The sequence below is a fragment of the Pituophis catenifer genome, unplaced genomic scaffold, assembly GCF_029215685.1.
Source record: "Pituophis catenifer annectens isolate HBS135680 unplaced genomic scaffold, rPitCat1.0.hap2 SCAF_4, whole genome shotgun sequence".
Lineage (NCBI taxonomy): Eukaryota > Metazoa > Chordata > Lepidosauria > Squamata > Colubridae > Pituophis > Pituophis catenifer.
The window spans coordinates 137,757-159,499 of NW_027256884.1; the positions used below are offsets into that span (position 1 = coordinate 137,757).

Below are 21,743 nucleotides of genomic sequence, written 5' to 3' on the forward strand. Positions count from 1 at the left end.
TGACCGACTCAAGGTTGGTTTCCATCCTTCCTAAATCAGGAAAATGAGGACCCAGATTATTGGGGGCAAGATGATGGCATTGTAAATCTTCTAGAGTGTGCTGAAAAGCAATATGAGGCAGTATATAAATCTAAATGCACTGCTACTGCTATAAACCTAATTATATATATAATTATATAAAGACAATAGCATCTGTTGAGAGGAATTTTTCAAGAGTCCAATCATCCAGCAGGTTGGGGAAAGTAACTTACCTTAAGTAAGTTCACCCACCTAGAGACTGATGCTACTTCTAGTCCATGATACCTACTGACAGGGAAAATAATTTGGACATACTAGGGCAAGTCTATTTTCCTGAGGAAATGTGAAAAGAGGCAGTTTCTATACAGAATCTCTTATTGCTGAATTATTAGTTCTAGGAGGGACTCAACCTCCAGAGTCTTTGTTCAGAATAATTTGAATCCCACTGATGAACATTTTTCTTGTATGCTCCTGATTCTTTGTAATTCCTTTTCCATTTTCCCTAGAAGGCTGCAGAGGAAAAAAATAAAGCTATAGCTTCCGTATTAGAGAGAGTGGAAGGAAGTAACCACCCCACTTCACACACGGATATTCTCTGTCCATTGAAGAGAACAAACCTGCCACAGCTACAGCTAATCTAAAATTCTTCTTATGGCTAAGTTTGCTGCTTGCCTGAACTGATATAAAAAATAATGCAGCTTTGATGCCTAATTCTGACAAATTATAACTATATTAATACATAATATAAGAGAATGAATTTACTAGCTGTAGCCTTTGGGATCCTGATTACATTATGTTCAAATTCAGATTGATTTGCTAATTTATATTTAGCTGTTAAACCCCAAGTGCAAGTGCTAGAGAGTTCCAGAGCGGCAGGCGGTGGGCAATTATGAGGAATAACGAAGAAAGCCATGCAGAAATAAATTCTGTTAGCTATAACTTAGTTAGGGATTTCCACTCCAGGCAGGCCTGTTACAGATTAAAGCCAGAAGAATAGACAATTAAATTGTAACAGAGTTAGAGCCAGAAGAAATGTGGTTATGACTGACCTCTCCAGATTGTGTCAAAGCCATTCTGATACATCAAGGTCCAGTTTATTAGGTTTATGCCTCTTCAGGAGTTACTGCCTGGTGTGATACATTAGCATGCAAACTGAATGGCAGTAACTAAGTTTCCTCCCTGTGTCTCTGGCACACACCCTCCCCTCTTTTAAGAGGATGAAGAAGGTAGGCGTAAGGGGGAAGAGGAGACAAAATGGGTATCAGAGAGAAGTTTGTATAGGATGAAATTTTGAAATCATATATCTTAAAAAAATTAAAACCCCTTATACAGGCAAACACATAGTCACATCCTCCTAAGTTCACAGAAGACAATTTTCTGATGAAGTAAGCTGTACTTCACAAAAGATTATGTCTTTTGATAAAACATGTTACTCTGAAAAGGTGTTACCAGATGCTTTCTGATGAAAGGATAATTCATTTTGTCTTATGATATGATAGCTGTAGCTTGTGTTCTGACATTCTATGGTCCAAAAGTCCTGGCCATAACGACTCAAACCATTACCCTCATGAAATTAGATTACTACAATGCATTCAATATGGGGCTGCTTTTGAAGCCTGCCCACAAGCCATTGTTAGTTCAAAATGCTTGATTGGTCCTAGCCACTACAATAATAAAAAAGCCTATTTTAAAGCCCAAGATTGGACCTAAGGCTTCTTATGAATTGGTGGCCGATAGGTTTTCAGGTGCAATTCAAAATGCTTGTTATTATGTATAGAATCCCAGGCAAATTAATATTTACCGTACGTAGCTGTTGCAGGGCCTCCTATGTTAACCAGAGTCAACCTGTCTAAGGGACTCTTCAGGGAGAAGCTGCTTCTGGTGCCTAACCTCCAGGAACTAGACCAGAAAATGTTTTTTTTTCCCTGTCATGCTATCCATGTTATTAACAAAATGATTTTCCACTAAAGAGTAGGCTGAACCCTTCTGTGAAGACCTCCTGGAAACGATCAATCTTTAGCATAGTAAATTCTTGATTTGAAGGACTTTAGTCAAGACCAGTTTTCTTCTGGAGTTGGCTGCTGTTCTTTGCAAACTTTGTATATACGGTGATAAGTTCTTCTTTCATTTTTCTCCAATGCTAGTCTCTGTTGAAGACCCTGGTGAACCCCAAGGGTCGCTCTGCCTTCAGAACCAGCAGTGGCTTCAATGGGCTGTTTTCCCTTCTGGCTGACATGGAAGGTGCCTTGCAGGACCCGCCTTCAGGTGTCTGGGCCTCCTTTGGTCACAGCCACATATTAGGACTGATACTACGCATTCTCCAGACAATGGCAGCTGCTCTTTACTTGGACCCTGCCAATAAGGGCTTCTTCCAGAAGAACGGTCTCTTTGAGAGGATGGCGGAGGACCTTGGCACGCTTGGCTGCTTTTCAGCACAAAGGTGGGGACAAATTCCTATGCAGATCAACAAACCACGATCCTTCGTTGAGCTTTCAAATACAGCTGTTTGCTCACCTGAGCTTTTCCCAACTCGGCTAAAAAGCTGCATCAGGATATTCAGCTTCCTTGATTCCATGGCCAAGATGAACCCCTTCAACCTCAAGAGCTGCTTGGAGGAAACAGATCCTCCCACTTTGGGCATTTGGGATGGGACAGAAAATCAGCAAGAAGATTCTCCAGGGAATCTTTGGGACCATAGAAAGTCCAACAAAGTAGCTGCCGTCCAGCTGCCAGAACCCCAGAACAGGTAGGCCGTTGGTGGTTATGATATAAAAAGTTGGAAGCATTAATTTGGATGTTCTAATTATCTTATTTCTTACACGTCTTGGGGCCTATTTTTTCATGAGTGTACACATTTATAGATCACTCCAATGTAGGTTTAGTGAGAAGACAAGCTCAAATGATTTAATGTTAATTGCAGATCTAAGTATACCCTGTGTTAGTCACAAGGAAGGGGCACAATTATTTCAAGTGCAAAGGAGGTTATTGACAAATTTTCTTTGCTATCGCTTGCCATCAGCAGCTCCTCTTCTAAAGTATTTTCCCATTCCTTTAGAGAAAAGTGGTTTGAAGGACATCCTGGATAGGACAAAAGGGTGGCCTGCAGTTGGGTTCTGAACATCACGGAAGTCCATTCCAGTTCATGCGTATTTGGAAAATATTAACGTAAATGAAACTCCAATCAAACTGACTGGCATTTTTTCATAGCCTTCTGGATCTTTCTGCTTTCAAATAATGCTTAATTATAAGTAGAATTATACATGCATATCAATCTAAATTAGTGTTCCTCACTTTGGCAAGATGTATGGATTTCACCTGCCAGAATTCCCCAGCCGGTGTGACATCCACACATCATAAATTTGCTAAGGTGGAGATTCCCTGGACTCTCGGCTCCTCTCAGCCCCCTGATGTAGGTGAGGTCAAATAGAGACCCCCCCCAATCATTCCTGGAAGCCTGTCCAAGTTTCTACTAATTAAAATTAAAGTGGGATTATTATGGGAGTTTCTTTCTTGCACATCCTTAAGTCTCCAGAGTGTGCAGTCTTTTCTTGAACCCCCCCCCTTTTTTTTTTTGATTCAGCTGCATATGTTATCTAGATATATGGGAAGTCTTCGATTGCATAGATGGACTGTTTGTTAACAAAATTATAGATATTTAAAGTTGGATCTAAATTGCAAAATATGATAGCCAATATTTAGCAGCCTATAACAAGTCAAATAGGGACCAAAATTTTGATTCAAAATAATTTATCATAACGAGAGACACCAAACAGGAATGTTTCTTTTTCTCTTTGCTGTTTTTCTCTCATCTTGGGAGGAACCATAATTCATTCACAAAATTATGAAAAAAAGAGGCAATTAAAGTTTCCACTCATTAATTTTGTTATAAGGCAGTTCTAAATAAGCAGACACTTCTCAAATGTTGGGAAAACCGTGATCACAAATCAGAATGCCTTCTTTGGTAACCTGGAGGAAATAAGTCCTTCTACTCAGACACAATCAAATGCAAGCCAATTCTTACAGAATACTACAGAATTAGGGTTTTTTTTCTGCTTCAACAAGGAAGATCTGAAGCACAAAACGTGTCCCTTCCCTTTCTCTCCTGGGGGGAAATGCTTAAGGGAACCCCATTGTGAAGCTTTAGCTTCCCTAGGGGCGGCTGGGAGGGCCGTCTTTTTCTGGGGTATCCTTGGCCACCAAGGAGGTTGCAATTTCTTCTCCCCTCCCAGTTTGCAGAAGCATTTGCTTTCCTGTTTTTATGCAAGAATAGAAGAGAAGGACTATGACCTGGTTCCTACTCTTTTGTCTTGAGGTATACAAGTGTACAGAAATGCTATAGGTGTCCTCTTGTCTTTTCTCTGAAGGCCACAAGGTGAGGACTCAGTGATTGTGTGTCCTGGAGCCCTGTGTGTCATGGTGACACTGATTGGCAAAGTCTACAGTGAAGCTTACCCTGAGGTAAGTTGACAGGTGACTGATGCCCCCAAGGGAGACTCAACTTTACACAGGTGAGATTATGTAGCATAGCCTAGCATACTCATTATTCCTTTCAAAATAAATAATATTATGCAAAAGAGAAAATTAATGAAAGAAAATGAAAGCAAAAAAGAAAGGAAATCTATTCTACACCCATCCTATTTACATCTTTCATCTGTATTCATACTCACTTGATACTTATTTAGTTAAATAAATAAATAAACCTACGCAACTGCAAAAAAATTAATGAGTCAAATATTAGCATCCTCATCTGCAATCTAAGTTATATGCCAAGTATAACAAGTATGGAGTCTGCTGGTGAGAGGAGAATCGCCACATAAGAGCAGGCATGGGGTGGATGGACCAACTGACATGTTTGCCCTCAGACTTCATTCTGACGCAAAGTTGTGGGCTTATTTGTTGATTTGTAATTGCATCTCCTGTGCCCCTGTCAGACTCTGGAAGGGATGTGTAGGGAAATCAATCCATAACAGCTGGGGAAACGGAGACTACTTTCCTGTCACCATTAATTTTTTTCACTAAAACCCTTTTTTCCTGGAACGAGGATCTCTGAAAACAGCACATTTTATTCAAAACAAGGCAATCTCATTATTGGCAGGACTGCTGTCATAATGCGAACAATCAATTCCTTGTACTCCATTATGGCTCTATTGAATTTGTGAGGGCAATGCGGATTTACTGAGCCAAGATCTTCACGATGTCATTCTTCCCCTTAACCTTGCTTTTTTGCTGAAGCAAAATTATTATTATTAGGAAAAGCAATATTTAAGGTACAAAAAGCATTACAGTCTTCTTAGAAAATCTAGATGACACTTTCTCAATTGCTGGTGAATTAGAGGCCCCAATTCATGAAAATCATTTGCAACCCTGACGGAAGAGAACTGGAAATGGCTCTGAATCAGTGGTGGGTTTCTACTGGTTCGGGAAAACCGGTAGCAGTAATTTGGCCTGGGTCACCGAACTGGTAGCGACCACTGACTGGCCATGCCCCTGAACCAGTCGCCTGGTCGCCACTCATTCTCCCCGTCTGCCCGGTTGCTGCCTTGTCGCTCACCCCACTCACCTGCCCTGCCCCAGCCTCCTGGGCGGCTTGCCTGCCTAAACTGCTTTCCCACGTGGTGCCTGCCTGTCCTGTGCCCTAACTGAGCTGCCTCCTCCTACCTACAGGTAAGTTGGGCTAGCCCCCTCCTCCCCAGAGCTTGCTGCACCCCCCCCTCCACTGTCCCCACTGAGCTTGTGTGGCTGGCTAAGCCACCACGGCCCGGTGCGGCTCCATTCCAGGCCGCATTGCCTGCAGCCTAGTTTGCCGCGGGCCCACTGTCTTATCTTCCTCCCACAGCTGGTGGCAGAGAGGAAGGCATGCCAGTGTCCACAAGGAATGTTGTTAAGGAGGACCACTCCTTGGCCCCAGCCATGCGTTTTCAAGCCTGAGCTATTGCAATAGCTTTTCACTCCAAGCAGCCAGGCTTGAAAACGCACGGCTGGGGCCGAGGAGAGGTCCTCCTTAACCACCTCCAAAACTGCTCCAAGCCTGGGTTCCTCGTGGGTGCTGAAAGTACCGGCCTTCAACCTGGATGTTTCTCTCTGTCTGGCTTTCCGGATGGGTCCCCAAAGCGCTGTGCTCCGAAAGACACTCCCCCAGCAAGAGAGCGGTGGAGAGAGGCAGCAGCTGCCGATCCCGTGGAGCCTTGTTCTCCGGCGACCTGCTTTATCTCCCCTGCTCTCTTGCTGGGGGAGCGTCTTTCTCAGCACAGTACTTTGGGTCCTGTAAGTGTAAGCCCCATCCGGAAAGCCAGGCAGAGTGAAATGGGTTGAATCCTATTTCTCTCTGGCGCAGCGCTTTCCGGACTTACCAGGATCTAAAGCGCAGTGCTGTGAAAAACTCTCTCCCTCTCCCAGCAAGAAAGCGAGGGAGAGAAAACAGATCACCAGAGAACACGTGGAGGGCTCCATCATGTGCTCTCCAGGTCAGTGGCTGCTGCTTCTCCCCCCCTGCTGTTCTTTCCTGGGAGAGAGAGCTTCGCAGCACTGCCCTTTGGGAATTGGACTCCTCTAAGTTCCATCCGGAAAGCCTGCGATTTCCCAGGGCTCCAAAGGCTACCCCCCTCCCACCGCCCTCCCACCTGCCGCCGCCTGCCGCTGCCTGGAGCTCAGCACAGCAGCCCCAGGAGGGCAGGCAGATGTCCCAGGGCTGCACCGCAGCGGAGCGGCAGGCTCGGCTCCAGTGCGGTGTCTTCCCTGAAGGCCGCCTGCCACTAGCCTTACCTTCACGGGCAGCCACGCCCTGGCTCTGTTGGGATCTGAAGGGATCCCGTATTCAAGCCAGCAAGATCTAGAAGGTAAATCTGACGCTGGTGGTGGGGGAGGGAGACCCGCTGTGCCTGGCCAAAGAGCTGCGTTTTGGGCCTGGCGCATTCGGCTTCTGCCCTCTTGCCTTCCCCTCCGCCTCGGGTCCCACTGCCCACAGCCAGCCCATGACTGGGGATGCACTGCTTCCGGGCCAGGCCGGCCAGCGGGTGAAAGAAAGAAAGAAAGAGAAAGAGAGAGAGAGAGAGAGAGAGAGAGACAAGAAAGAAAGAAAGAGACAAAGAAAGAGAAAGAAAAAGAAAGAGGAAGGGAGAGAGAGAGAGAGACAAAAAAGAAAGAAAGAGAGAAAGAAAGAAAGAGACAAAGAAAGAAAGAGAAAGAAAAAGAAACAAAGAAAGGAAGGGAGAGAGAGACAAGAAAGAAAGAGAGAAAGAAAGAAAAAGGAAAGGAAGGGAGAGAGAAAGAAAGAAAAAAAGAAATAAAGAAAGAGGAAGGGAGAGACAAAAAAGAAAGAGACAAAGAAAGAGAGAAAGAGAGAAGAAAGAGAAAAAGACAAAAAAAGAGAAAGAGAAAGAAAGAAAAAGGAAGGAAGGAAGGAGGAAGAGGGAGAGAGGGAGAGAAGAAAGAAAAAAAAGAGAAAGAAAGAATGAGAAAGAGAAAGGAAGAAAGAAGAAAAAGGAAGAAAGAGGGAGGGAGGGAGAGAGAGAAAGAGACAAAGAAAGAAAGGAAGAGAAAGGAAGGAAGAGAGAGAAAGAAGAGGAAGGAAGCACCACAAACCCTGGCACTAGATGTGGCTTCAGAAGACGCTTTGAAACAGCACAGCAATCTAGGGCTGGAAGGGATCTCAGAGGTCATCTAGTCCAACCCACTGCTGTAGCAGGAAACCTTACATCATCTGGATTATTTTGGTGCCTCTAACAGAGAGGAAAATTGCCAGAAAGGAAAAGGAGTTTACTAGGACAAGGCTGCCATGCAGAGGAAGACAGAGATAGTCCTTGATTTATGACCACAATTGAGCCCAAAATTGTTGGGAGCAACAAAAACATTGTTAAGTGAGTTTCACCACATTTTATTCAATCCATGACTTCTCCTGGCTCTAACAGTCATGTGCAAGCTAGGGAAGAACATCTGAAGGTGTGTGTAATTCTAATGTACAGAAGTTATCGTTAAATGTGTGGCAGAAAGTGGACTCTGGGTATGTTTTTCCAAATGTAGTGAGGTTGAATGTGTATAGTCTTAGAAGAGCTGTGTGTGTGTGTGTGTGTGTGTGTACATACACATACAGTATATATAGTAGATAATGTATCTTTTTGTATGCTTATACACACTCTATACTATGTAATATGTATGTACACATATGGCATATATATGTAGGATTAAATAGTATATTTTGGATGTTCAGTAGTAGTAAATAAATAGACAGGGAAATTGTATCTCATTGAGGCCTTTGAGGCGAGGAGAAGCCAGGCACCCTAACCCTAACCCTTGACGTGAGTGATGTCAAGTTGGCCACGTTTACGCAGTCACATGACCAACCAGCCACACCCACTGAGTCATATGATTACCCAGCTACGCCCACCCAGTCACATGGCCACCAAGCCACGCCCATCCAGTCACATGGCCACCAAGCCATGCCCACCAAGCAAGCCACACCCACAGAATTGGTAGTAAAAAAATGTGAAACCCACCACTGCTCTGAATGGGTTTGTCTTTTGGTAACTTTCGGTCATTCACTCAGTCAGATCTGAGCTGGCTTTGTTGTGGCCATCCATCAAAAGCCCGTAACAGATGACTGACCGTGAAACCAGCATGGCAGACATTTAGATATCTTTCCCATTTCTTTGGTTCTCAAGCAGGATCGTGACTAAAACATGAACGGACTTGCGCTGATGATCTTTGGCTGAGCATATAAAAATGTGTCCGACCATCATCTCGGCTTGGGTTATAGGAGAGCTTTATAGTATGTGTGCCGGACATGCCATAATGTCACTGGTTTATTTTTCAGATTTATAACTTTAACAAATAGATTTATCAAAACTACCCCATTTATTATAGGTCTACACTACTTGACACAATTTTTATTTATGTACTAAATAAATTCAAGTTGATCCCCCCCCCATTAAATTAGTATGAAGAAGATGGCCATAACTATCACCTCTTTTTCTTTAAAACATGTATTCAGTTAGTTTCTGCATATTCTCTACTTTCCCAAGTTTTAAACTAGCAATTCTTTCTAATCGGCCTAAGTGACCAATTTTCCGCTTAGCCATCAGAATCCCTACCTTTCTACCGTGGAAAGCATGCCCTGGATCAGGGGTGAGGAACGATCACGGCTCCTTTATGACTTGTGAACTTTAACTCCCAGAATTCCTGAGCCAGCCATGCTGAGAGTTGAAGTCCACAAGTCATAAAGGGGCCATGATCGTTCCTCACCCCTGATCTAGATCCTGTTATGAAGCTGGATCAGTTTTAGTTCATCTAAACAACCCAGATTGAGTCAAGGATATCAGAAGAATATAGACATAATCAATCACCTTATACCACCCCCTCCAAGAAATGTAGCAGTAGGATCCAGATTTATCATATTTAGGAACCTTAATAAAAATTGGCTTATTTATTTACTTTCAGTTTTTATCCTGCCTTTTTTCATATACAACTTGGGGGTGAAGATACCCAATACTCCTTCCTCCTCCTGTTTTCCCTACAACAACTCTGTGAGGTAGGCTGACAAAAAGTGAGCAGCCCATTTGCCCGACTGATTTTTCATGTCTAAAGTGGAGAAGAACTCACAGTCTTCCAGCCAGCATCTTAATTGTTAATTAATTAATCAATCTTAATTTTCAACCTATCTAGCATCATTTTGGAGACAGCATACTACAATGAACATAAACATCTCTGAACATAATCTGCTCTTGTGTTTGACTTATCTGATGACATTTGTTACCTTAGCCTTTTTCCAATAGCCATTTCATTTAAAAATTGAATTTATTTCCTGTCTCTTGTATTTTACAAACATTTATATCATATACAAAAGTGAATTCTGATGCCCTATTTCTAATTTCTGATTGTGAACACGTGTGCTAATATCAACCAAAAATTAAATATTCAGCAGCCGAGCTTGCAACTCTAAAATTCTCCAGTAAAATTAGTGTGCAATGGAGATAACACATGAAGGGGCAACTAATTTCAATAATACCTAATATGGAGCAATGAATGAGCATTTGGCAATTTTATATCATTTGTAAACTTATTTATTAACTAGGTGTTGTAGCAGGCCAACCCTGGGTTCCTACATCATTTCTTAAATTTTTGTTTAGAAAGCCGGACTCTGATTTCTGCAATGATCCAGGACTACTCTGTGTCCATTATGGCTGCTGGTTACTGGTTGCCCTCATGTTGCCAGCAGTCCACTGATGCCTGTCCTTCTTGCCCTGCCTTGGCTTGTTTCAGCTATCCCTGGAAATCCAATTCGCTGTGGCTGACCATATTCAATCCTTGATGGGCTTGGAGAAGAACCGCCAAGTGGCTTGTGCAGCTGGCCTGCTGGGCAGCCTCATCAGGTCCTGCCCAGAAGTTCTGCACAATGCAAGCAGCCCCCTCCACCCGCCTCTGATCCGGCTCTTCGAGAAGCTCGGCTCCCAGTCCATTCAGCCCGAGGTCTTAAGGTGACGTCTCAGCGTATCACAGCCAGTACCTGTTGGGCAGTCTGGGGCTTCAGGACTTAGTGACTTAGGTTTCCAAATGTCTCCCCAGCAACTGTGACTGGCATTATCAGAACTGACCATTTATATATTTGTATCCTGTCTTTATTATTTTTACAAGTAGCAAACATATCCAACACATCTCATACAGTAGTTGCGGTTTCTTATTTTCTTTTTCTTCACTGTGAAGAAACAGTATTAGTAACATGCCGCAGAAATGCAGCCGATAAGACTCTGAAACTCCGCTAAAATTCGTGGCAGCATCTTTCAAGACTCCTGTCCTCAAGAACCACTGGCCAATGCCTCTGGCAGACTCGGGTTTGGGGAACACGTGGTGAAGATTTTGAGGCAATTCTAGGACCTTCATCCCCCATCTCCCCCCCCCCCCCGCCATGCACCTCCTGCATAGATGTCTCATCCAGGTGTTCCTTTTCTTTTGCCGTGGGACATTTATCCTTTGCTTGATCTCTTTCAGACAATTCCTGTGCCTACGGATGATGCCCCTTCCCATCGCTCCCCCACCCCACGTAAGCCTCCCCCCTGAGGCATCCCTCAGTGACAGAGAGGAATTGGACCGAGTCCAGAGGAAGGCAGCCCAGAAAATGGTGGATCTGCAACCCAAACCCTGTGAGAAACAGCTAAAAGGTCTGTTTAGTCTACAAAAAGATGACCGAGGAGGCATGTGGGAGTAGTTTTCAAATATATGAAGAATTCTCAGAGGGAAGAGGGGATGGACTTATTCTCTATTGCCTGAGAGGAAAAAGTCAATACAGGCAGACCTCGCTTAACATCCATCCGTTCAGCACCAATTTGAAATTATGAGGATGCTGAAGGAAGCATTCAACTCACAACTATGGAATGCCTTGCTGGCCTTTTTCTTGTTACTTCTCTTCTTTATACCGTGTCTCTCAAAGTCCCCAGTTCAGAACCTGCCGTAGTGTCACTGTTATGTTACGTTTCTTGTATTAGGTTTCTTGTATTAGGTATGTTTCTTGTATTAGGTTCTGGAACAGCTGCATGGAAGGACAGCCCAAAGGAAACTCTGCTGGGCTCTGACCCCTCTGAGTGTTCTGCAGTGGCTCTCCAAACGGCCATGAGTCTCATTTCCTTGACAACCCCACGCAGCCTGCATCTGCACAGCGCCTGCCTGGCCCCTTCCTTTGTGGAGTTTGACATGTCCCTCGAAGGATATGGGTAATATATGATTGTCTTCTGCTTCCCCTGGTAACGTTCCTCATCTCAGCCTACAGGTCCTTTGCCTTTGATTCCATGGAGTCAAGTTCAGTTTGTGGATAGTTCAAAAATGGGTGGATCGATCGATCGATCAATCAGTCTTTAGATGCCTGATGCTTTGTCATCTGAAGGAATATCACCCATTTATGGGGCAAATTAGATAATAGATGTAGTTCAGAGCAACTTTATGGACAGAAGTTTCTCATTTCCTCTTTTCATTATTGCTCATAGTTCTGTAACATGTAATGAGAAATATGCCAAGAAATAGCCCTGTTGTTAAGTCATTAAGAGGATCCTTACATACTTAGTGCTGTTTACATACATGAACATTCATTCATGTCCTTCTTAATGTGTTTTGAGCCAACACCATTTAGTCAGGCCAGAAATGCACAATTGTATTTTTGAGTGTGGTCTGGGAAGGCCCCCTTCCCGAAAGGGCACAATTAAGATGAAGGATTAAGTAGAGATAGGATAAAATGTTATTTGACCTTATTTAAATTTTTGAACACTTAAATTTAAATATAGTTAATATTATTTCCCCCCCCCCCACATACTTAAGGGGAGAACTACATATTTTGCTGGCAACATTTGGCGCACGTGTGGGGCCCATTAAGGTGGGTGGCGAGGTATATTTAACCTCAGGGATGAAATGATACCAAATGGATGTCAAATTATGTAGCCCTTTGAATTTTATTTAAAGGATGGAAGCAATATTTTTTGTAGTTCTTAGGGTTACAGTATTGAATAACTGCCGTGTTTCCCCGAAAATAAGACAGGGTCTTATTTTCTTTTGACCCCCAAATAAGGACTTGGCCTTATTATCGGGGGGGGGGGGTTCTTATTATTTTGGGGGTGCAGGAGGCGGTAAGCGTGGGGCTGGATGTCCCGTTGCTGCCATCGCCTCCCCTCCCCATTCTTCGCGTTGGCCGCTGCCCTGACATCTCCCGCCGCCGCTGCTTCCTCGTGGAGCAGGACTCTGCAAGGCTTGTGCCATTGCATGCACGAACTGCACCACTGCCACGAGCTTCATCATACTGGCACAGCTGGTGTCCTGCCGCTCGCAGCTGTGCCAGTATGTCGAACCTTGCGGCTGTGCTGCAGTTCGTGCATGCAACGGCACAAGCCTTGCAGAGTCCTGCTCTACGAGGTGGTGGCAGAGGTGCGACGAGTCTCACAAAGACTCGTTTCTGGCAGGTGGGGCGGGGGAGAAGTGAGACGCATGGAGTGAGATGTGGCTCCCCTTGCCGCCTCTTCTCCCACCCCCTGCTGGGCATGACAGAGCTCCTGCCCCACACTTAGCCACCTGCCCCCCCCACCCCCTTTGGGGGTGGCAGGTGGGGTGGGCGAGAAGCATCTCACTTCTCGCCTGCCCCACCTGCTACCCCTCTCAATAAAAAGACAGTGGGGAAGGGAAGCAGCCCGGCTGCTGTTGCCATTGGGGAGGGAGGCGTTGGGCCACGAGACATGCATCTTACCTTTCCAGCACCATCACGTTCCTCTCCTTTTTGTCCAGGGAGACATGTTGTAGAAAACTTTCTCGCGAGTTCAAGGAGTTTGGCTGAACTCACAAGAAAGTTTTTTCTACAACGTGTCTCCCTGGACAGAAAGGCGAGGAATGTGATGGTGCTGGAAAGGTAAGACCGGCGTCTCGCGGCCCAACACGTCCCATCCCACCAGCCTGGCTGCTTCCCTTCCCCACCATCTCTTTATTGAGCGGGGTGGCAGGTGGGGTCAGCGAGGAGCAGGCCGCGCGTCTTACTTTTCCAGCCCCACCGCGTTCCTTGCCTTTCTGTCCAGGGAGAAATGTTGTAGAAAAAACTTTCTCGCAAGTTCAGCCAAACTCTTTGAACTCGCGAGAAAGTTTTCTACAACATGTCTCCCTGGACAGAAAGGCGAGGAATGTGATGGTGCTGGAAAGGTAAGATGCGCGTCTTGTGGCCCAATACGTCCCACCCCAATGGCAACAACAGTCTGGCTGCTTCCCTTCCCCACCATCTCTTTATTGAGAGGGGTGGCAGGTGGGGCAGGCAAGAAGTGAGATGCTTCTCGCCTGCCCCACCTGCCACCCCCAAATTATACCCTAAAGACGGCGGGTAGGGGCGGGTGGCTAAGCGCGGGCAGGAGCCCTGTCATGCCCGGCAGTGGGAGTATGGCGTGTAGTTGGTGTGTGGGCTTATTTTGCGGGGGTGGCTTATATTATCACATGTCCTGAAAAGTCTGATTGGCCTTATTTTCAGGACATGTCTTATTTTCAGGAAACACGGTATTACTAAACAGCAAGGAAGTCAGTCTGTTTGTATCACTTCCTTGTGTGTTCTGATGCGATTATGCAACTTTTAATGCACACTTTGTTATAAAGGGGAACAGGGAGCATGGAATTGCAGAATTCAGAGAAGTACAAAATAAATCTTGTGTCAATCTTTGAATGGTCAGACTAGCTAAAGAAAATATTTTAGGTTTCTTACCTAATATGTTAGGCAACATATTGGTTAGTGCAGTTGCTTTTTATTTGGGGTGAATTCAGCTATTCCTCGGTGGTTGAAGAATGGGTGTGCTCCAGAAGCTTTGTCTTCTGCATGAGTGGAGGAGAAATGTCTCCGTAGAGTTGGTGGAGTTACCCAACCTAGAAGACCTTTTCTCAGGCAAAAGTGTGTGTGTGTGTGTGTGTGTGTGTGTGTGTGTGTGTGTGTGTGTGTGTGTGTCCAGCCTGGCTATGTCCAAAATACCCTGTGGGCAGTGGTGGGATTCAAATAATTTAACAACCTGTACTCTGCCCTAATGACCAGTTGACTAGGTGTGGCTGGGTGATCATGTGAATGGGTGGTCATGTGACTGGGTAGGTGTGGCCAACTCGACATCACTCACGTCGAGGGGCGCTTCACCTCACCCGCCTCTCGTGACTGTGGGGATGCTGCAATGGTCATAAGTGTGAAAAATGGTCATAAGTCACTTTTTTCAGTGCCATTGTAACTTTGAATGGTCACTAAATGAACTGTTGTAAGTCAAGGATTACCTGTACAAAAATACAAAAAGCTGCCCTAAATACCAATCATTAGATTAGAAATACCTGCAAGCTGGAGTTAGAAATTAGGCAGGGTGCTAGAGCACCTTGAGGAATTAAAATTGTTAAAATGCAATGATAACTATCAGCAGCCAACTCTTGCTCATAAAGTGAAACCCTTTAGCAGAGAGGTCATTTAACCTCTCCAGAAAGTGGGTGGGCATATTTGGGCTACAAAATGTCGAGCTAAAGAGACAAATTAACAAATTATATAGGGGACCCAGGTTCAAGCCTCCCAAGCTTGTCAGGATCACAATCAAATTAGTACATGCCACATATATCTAAATAAACTTCAAGCCTGGTGCCATGTTACTAAGCCTTATTATCATGAAAAAAAAAATTAAAATGAATTGGAGGATCCACACCCCTACTTCCTTTTTTTAAAAAAATCTTACTATCAGTGAGCAATCGTGTGCCTCGGCCACTTCAAAGCAATGCAAAAGCCCCAAACCAAGAAAGTCCAGTTGCCTCTTGAAAAAAGCACTTTTGGGACAGCCATGACCTGGATGACTGAAGAATCCCCATAGACAAGAGACTCCTGTGCTCAGTGAACTGAAAAAAGAACCCTTTCACACCCAGGAGAAGCAATCCTTAGATCCATTTGCACCACCTAAAGATACCAGGTCTCACTCACATCACAAGATATCCTAAGGAAATCATCCAGATTTAAGGAAAGATCACATTACTGTACTGCCCTCAGAAAGGCAGTAAAAAAACCAGTGCCAAGCTTGCATCCTGCCTCTTGGAAGTACACCCCAAAAGGACAGTGCCAGGAACCACTAAAGCAGTGAAGGAAGACCCCCTCTCCAGATAGAAAAAGAAACCATGAGGCAGGAAAAAATTCAAACAGAATACAAATAATTAAATCACAACAGTTTAAATCCTTTTAAAATTAAAACACAAGCCTTGTCTGGTTCATTGTCAGAGCTCACATCCCAGGCAAGTGTAAACACTTGAGATAAGCTTAACTACAAAGAATGCAATTAGCACTAGAATGTAGCAAAAGAGCAAATACAGTAGCTGTTGCTTGTTAAACCAATTACCAGAAGAAATAAACACAGGAAGTAGCCAGATTTCTCAACCCTGCTTCTTTTCAGGAACAGAGATTAACCTTTTTTCCTTCCAAACAAAGCTGAATAGGGAAAATTATCCTATCAATAAATACAGGATTAAACATCACCAAGCACAGAATTAATCTTCACTAAAAAACAGTTTTAGACCAAAACTCAGACAGGGTATATAAACTCACGTTTGAATGTCAATCTTTCTAACTAGCCAAGAAGCCTTGCTAAATGTCACTCATCTTGGTTCCTTGTCATTAAAAGCTGCTTTCCGGCAGCTCTGCTTCATTATTCAATTATTTCTTCAAAGCACTGATCATTGCATCCCACCTGGAAAAACTCCAACAGGGGAGTATTTCCTCCCAACAGCAGTGTAAAAAGCTAAAAACAACCCTTCCCCTTTAAGAAAATCAGGCCCCTAATAAAGCAAAGCAAAGTACCAGCAAAGAAAAAAAAATACTCTGAAGAAGCTCAGGTGACAGTAAGTCTGGATGTGCTGCCAAGAACTTTTAGCTGCTACAGTGTAATAAGGATTAACTGGAGAGGCAGTTTCTGTAAGCAGGGCAATAAAGATTAGGCTAGAAACAACACCAGAATGTTTCCTTCCTGCCTTCCTTACAGGATTAGAGCCCTGTAAAGTGGAAAAAAACAAGAGATTTCTTCCAACAAACGGTTCTCTGAACTGCTCAGAAAGTTAACAAACGGTTCTCTGGAATAGGTGCGAACCGGTTGAATCCCACCACTGATTGTGGGACTGCCATAACCTGCACCAAACCCTGGGTGAGCTTTAGCATGCACCAAGGCTTCCCACCCCCAGGCAGAATGGTCCAACTCCACCCACCCCCCAGGCCTACGGGATCCTCTCCCCGGTGCAGGTTCCTCTCCCAGGTGCAGGTTCCTGGGGTGTGCTGTTTACCTTCCGCACAGCATTTTTGGCAAGTGCTATGGATGTGTGCTTGTCTTCTCCTGACTGCCGTTCTTGCCAAATCTGGTCCAGAGCCATCTCCAAGCTTGGTAGCTTTGGCCAACACTTCAAGGGTTGCCCACACTCATGGAAGTGACCCCTCCCCGGATCATGGGGGCTCTTCTTTCTTAGGGATATCTCTGTGGGAAAAGGCTGAGAGGGCTTCAAAGCTACAAAACAACACAGGGTCTTTGGGTAAAAATTGGGGCAGGGATCAGGGGTGAAATTTAAAATGTGTTACTACCAGTTCTGTGGGTGTGGCTTGGTGGGGGGCGGTAATGTGACTGAGTGGGCATGGCCAACTTTTTTTTTTTTACTTTTAAAAGCATTTTTTCTACAACCTCTTCGGCTGAAGAGGTTGCAGAAAAAAATGTTTTTAGAAGCCTCTGATGATCAGGCAACTCAGCTGGGATCGCCAGAGGCTTTTAAAGGCATTTTTTTCCTACAACCTCTTTGGCTGAAGAGAAAAAAATGCTTTTAGAAGCCTCTGACGATCCCAGCTGAGCGGCGCGATCATCAGAGGCTTTTTTTTTAACTTTTAAAAGCATTTTTTTGGCTGAAGATGTTGTAGGAAAAAATGCTTTTAAAAGTAAAAAAATACAGCCTCTGATGATCGCATGGCTAAGTTGTGCATGGGGGGAGGGGGTGCAGGGATTTTTGCTGCCAGTTCTCCAAACCACCCGCCGCCATCACTACCGGATCGGGCGATCTGGTCCGAACTGGGAGCATTTCACCCCTGGGGGAGATTGTCTGCTTTGAAAAGTAAATTGGGGTATTTCATTTAAAGTTTCACACAGCACCATTATCTGTGAACCTTTAAAGTGAGGAACTGCCACTCTTCAAAAATTGTATTTTACATTTCTATTGAGTAATCATAGGGATTACAAAACAGAAGGAGATGATTCAGGAGTAATTGGGGGAGAGAGATTTGCTTGTAAGTTTGTAATCATTTATCTCTATTCCTTTACAAAGAAATGCACCTATTACTGTTTTTATTTTCTTGCTTTTGCAGGTGTTTGTTTATACCAAGTATGGCCACCATTCTAGGCCAAAGCACTGAACGCTCTGTCTTGGGAGGAACTGGAAAAGGTAGATTTTTAAAATACTGTCTTCAAAATGTTGGCTATAATGCACTGGAGAGCAGTGCGTACCTGGCTCAGACATTGGAAGGCTTGAGGCTTATGTTATAATCAGATTGTGAATGTATAGATGAATATGTATGCATATGTGTATCTACCATGTTTTCCCGAAAATAAGACCCTGTCTTATATTTTTTTGAACCCTAAAATAAGTGCTTGGCCTTATTGCCATGCACTCAAAAGCCCGATTGGGCTTATTATCAGGGGATGTCTTATTTTGGGGGAAACAGGGTATGTATGTATATATACGCATATATGAGTGTTTATAAAGTCTATGTCTCTCTGGGTATGGGTATATACAGTATGTAAGTTGTTCAGTGATTCCTCTTGAGATCATCCCGGAGAAGAAAGGATGGGATCAGCAATAACCTTTGAAGATATTTCCCTTTTGTTCAAGAAAGGCTGTGCCCAAAAGCTTCCCTAATTCATCGGACAGTGTATTTTTGATTCAAGACTTTGAAATGCTTAATTTTTGTTGAGTAAACTGGATGTCTCCATCATACACTCCGTTCCTCCTGTGCCAAAGCGGAAGTTTTACGTTTTGTGAACCCACTGTTTCTAAGGGGCTTTGTGTCACTGCATCTTGTTCCACGTGGCTTGGGCAGCATCTCTCCGTTGCTCTGGTTTATCCCTTTCTCTGCCTTCTTAGGCATCAGGCGGTTCCCCCCACCAGATGGCCTCACTTTTTCCTCCTGGTTTCTGATCAATAAGATGAGTTCGGCTCGTGATTACCACCCGCTACGTTTCCTTACCTTGATGCGTCACATGGCGAGAACCGAAGAAGTCTTTGCTTGCTTTGCAGTGAGGTTTTCTCCTGCAGAAGGTTGTCTAACCATCTCAACTGAGGAAGTGGCATTCGAAGCTTTAGGTAAGGGTCTCGGGGCCAGAGGGCCTACGAATGGCCTCAGGGAAAGCAGGTTGACCAAGGCCTGACATGTAGAAAATTTAAAATCCTCAAGCCCCAAGTTTCTTGGAAGATTAAAACCAACCTCTGAATTTGTGCCCAGAAAACAGTTCTTCAACATGGACATAAATCCGCCAGGCACATGTTTTTCAAACTCTGTGTTAGATCTCCTTGTGGTTCTTTAATCAAGATATGGCCAAGCAAATACTTGAAGCTTCAGTGACCACTGTGGTTAGAGAGCTTCTTTCTGAGTGCATTTCTGGAGCGTGTGATGCCCGTCCTTCATTTCATGAAGGGACTGAATGAACCGTTCCTGGTCATTGCTCAGATTGCAGTAATGTTCTTCCTCTCCCTCTCTCCCTCTCTCCCTCTCTCTCTCTCTCCCTCTCTCCCTCTCTCTCTCAGGGCTGCATTGAGCCCTTTTGCAAGGTCCAGTTGTGGAAGCGGCACTTACAACTGTCTCTAAACTGTCAGAGCATACACTAGGCTTGCTTCAAGTCTCCCAGGTCCTTTGGAGTGAGTCCAGTTGCAAGCCTGACACCTGCCTCCAATCCTTTTAAAGCAGCAGCATCTGAGTAGCTGTGTAAAGAGTTCCACATAGGCGCTGCTTTCATGCCTCTCCGTGAAAGTCCTTTTAGGACTTGAATCCAATGCGCTGTAGAGTCCTAGTATAAAACATATTTATTCAAATCCCTAATTATCTTAGAACTGAAAAACCGAAAAGATCCTCTGCCCTCATCGTGTCCCAATTTCCTCTAAATCCAAACTTGTATCTATAAAGAAGTCGTCTTTTCAGTGGCTGCTCTTACTTGGCAAGACATTGCCTGTGATGTGGCTGTGGGTGTGTGGGTGTGGGTGTGTGCATGCACGTGTTTTGGGGCTGTCCTTGGCTGATGTCCAAAAAGAAGCCCTCCAGTGTTCAAAAGGACATTTTTTTTCTGGAGACTCTGTCACCATCTTGCCCCAAACATTTTCCCTTGATCTTGCAGTAAAATGTTTCCTTTCGGTTTCACTATAATGTGGCAAATTATTCCTTTTTTGGTGACAACACAGACACAATGGTACCTGAAGATGAGACCTCTCTCCTGTGCCAAGTTCAGTTCAGATGTGCTCCACTGCTCGTGACCGGACAGTGGCATCACCTTGCTGTGACGGTGGCAAAAGAAACGAAGCAGATCTGCACAGTTTCGGCCTATCTGAATGGCAGCCTGGTGGGCTCTGCGAAGGTGGGACATCTGCAGAAAGCGGGTCTTTCTTCCTTTGGACATAGAGGATTCTTTTGTCTGAAGCTCTGCTTCATGACAAAGCCCAGGGCTGAAAAAAGAAGGACCACAACATTTGTTTTTGGATTGTCTTGTGTGGAGGAAAGGGCAATTCAAGAAAAGTATGATAGGCTGCAATATTTCAGTAAAAAAAACCCTCTAAAATATATAAAACTAGCTAGTTCAATCAGAACAGAGCTGGAAGGGACCTTAGAGGTCTTCTAGTCCAACCCCCTGCTCAAGCAGGAAATCCTATACCACTTCAGACAAGTGGCTGTCCAGTCTCTTCTTAACAACCTCCAGTGATGAAGCCCATACTACTACTACTTTTTTCCCTCAAGTTTTTTATTTTATATTACATGTTCATATCAATTCGTGAACAGTGTGACACCTGGGTGCCATACATTTCAGTACAGATAAAATAATATTATTAATCATAGTTATCACATTCATCCAGCTTATATATTTCTAGTGGAATACATATTTATATCAAATTATAATCTTTCATTATTTCATATTTTTTAAACATACATAATACTACCGCCATTCAGTTTCTAAACCTCCCTCTTATCATTGCACTTATTTTATAAAAATATGTATGCTAATATTCCCCATTTCTCTTATTTCTGTCTATTCTAACTTTTATTTGTGTCACCATTATATTAAAAGACATTCCCTTTGTATTACAATACTATCCTTCATTATTTCATTATTCAATATTTAAATATACAATTCTAATACTAATCACATAAATAATAAATAATATCGTGATTGGCATTAGAATAGTATATTGAAACATTGAATAATGAAACAATGAAGCATAGTATTTTAATATAAATAGATTCTCAGAGGGAAATATGGGAAATATGAATAAGAACTAAGTATTAAAAGGGGGAAAATCAGAGATTGAATAATGGTAATATTGAGTATGTTTAAATAATATTATGATTTGTAGTGGATTAATACAGTGAAATAATGAGTAATAAAATGATGAAAGAACATATTTTAATATAAACAGGTGTATTAATAGTGGAATCATATAGATTGGACAAATGTAAAGAATCTGAACAGAATTAATTTGTATGTTTAAGCCGATACTACTTCTGAAGGCAATTTCTGTTCCACTGGTTGATTGTTCTCACTGTCAGGAAGTTTCTCCTCAGTTCTAGGTTGGGTCTCTCTTTGATTAGCTTCCATCCTTTGCTTCTTGTCCTGCCTTCTGTGTCCAGGCTCATTTTCCAGACAGAAAGCACCACAAGGACTTCAGCTGTTCTTTTTTCTTCTACTACAGATGCAGTACATCCGGCCACTGCCAGGGACCTTCACTTCTATGGACCCTGTTTCTTTTATTGATGTCTTTGGCTTTGTGGCTACACCGCTGATGTGGAAAAAGAGGTCTTCCTTGTCTTGGCGCCAAGGCCCTATGTTCTTATTTGAAGAAGTTCTCTCCGTGAAAATTCTGCAGTTTATGGAAAAACTTGGTCCGAGATACTACAGCAATTTCCAGGCTGTGGAGCTTAGAGGTAAAACTTGTAACTACAAGGACTTTCCAAAAAAGCTGTTGTGTGATTGAGAACTCACTAGATCTGGTTATGT

At 43.7% G+C, this 21,743-nt stretch overlaps 1 protein-coding gene across 1 annotated transcript in view; it reads left to right on the plus strand.

The window, feature by feature from the left end:
• WDFY4 (WDFY family member 4) overlaps window positions 1-21,743 on the plus strand; it is a 134,881-nt gene that overhangs the window by 20,058 nt on the left and 93,080 nt on the right. The window contains exons 12-20 of the mRNA XM_070943165.1: window positions 2,163-2,764; window positions 4,383-4,476; window positions 10,273-10,487; window positions 10,999-11,168; window positions 11,525-11,717; window positions 17,855-17,931; window positions 18,631-18,849; window positions 19,939-20,111; window positions 21,439-21,670. Coding sequence (XP_070799266.1) covers window positions 2,163-2,764; window positions 4,383-4,476; window positions 10,273-10,487; window positions 10,999-11,168; window positions 11,525-11,717; window positions 17,855-17,931; window positions 18,631-18,849; window positions 19,939-20,111; window positions 21,439-21,670 — 1,975 coding nt within the window. The remainder of the gene's footprint in view (window positions 1-2,162; window positions 2,765-4,382; window positions 4,477-10,272; window positions 10,488-10,998; window positions 11,169-11,524; window positions 11,718-17,854; window positions 17,932-18,630; window positions 18,850-19,938; window positions 20,112-21,438; window positions 21,671-21,743) is intronic.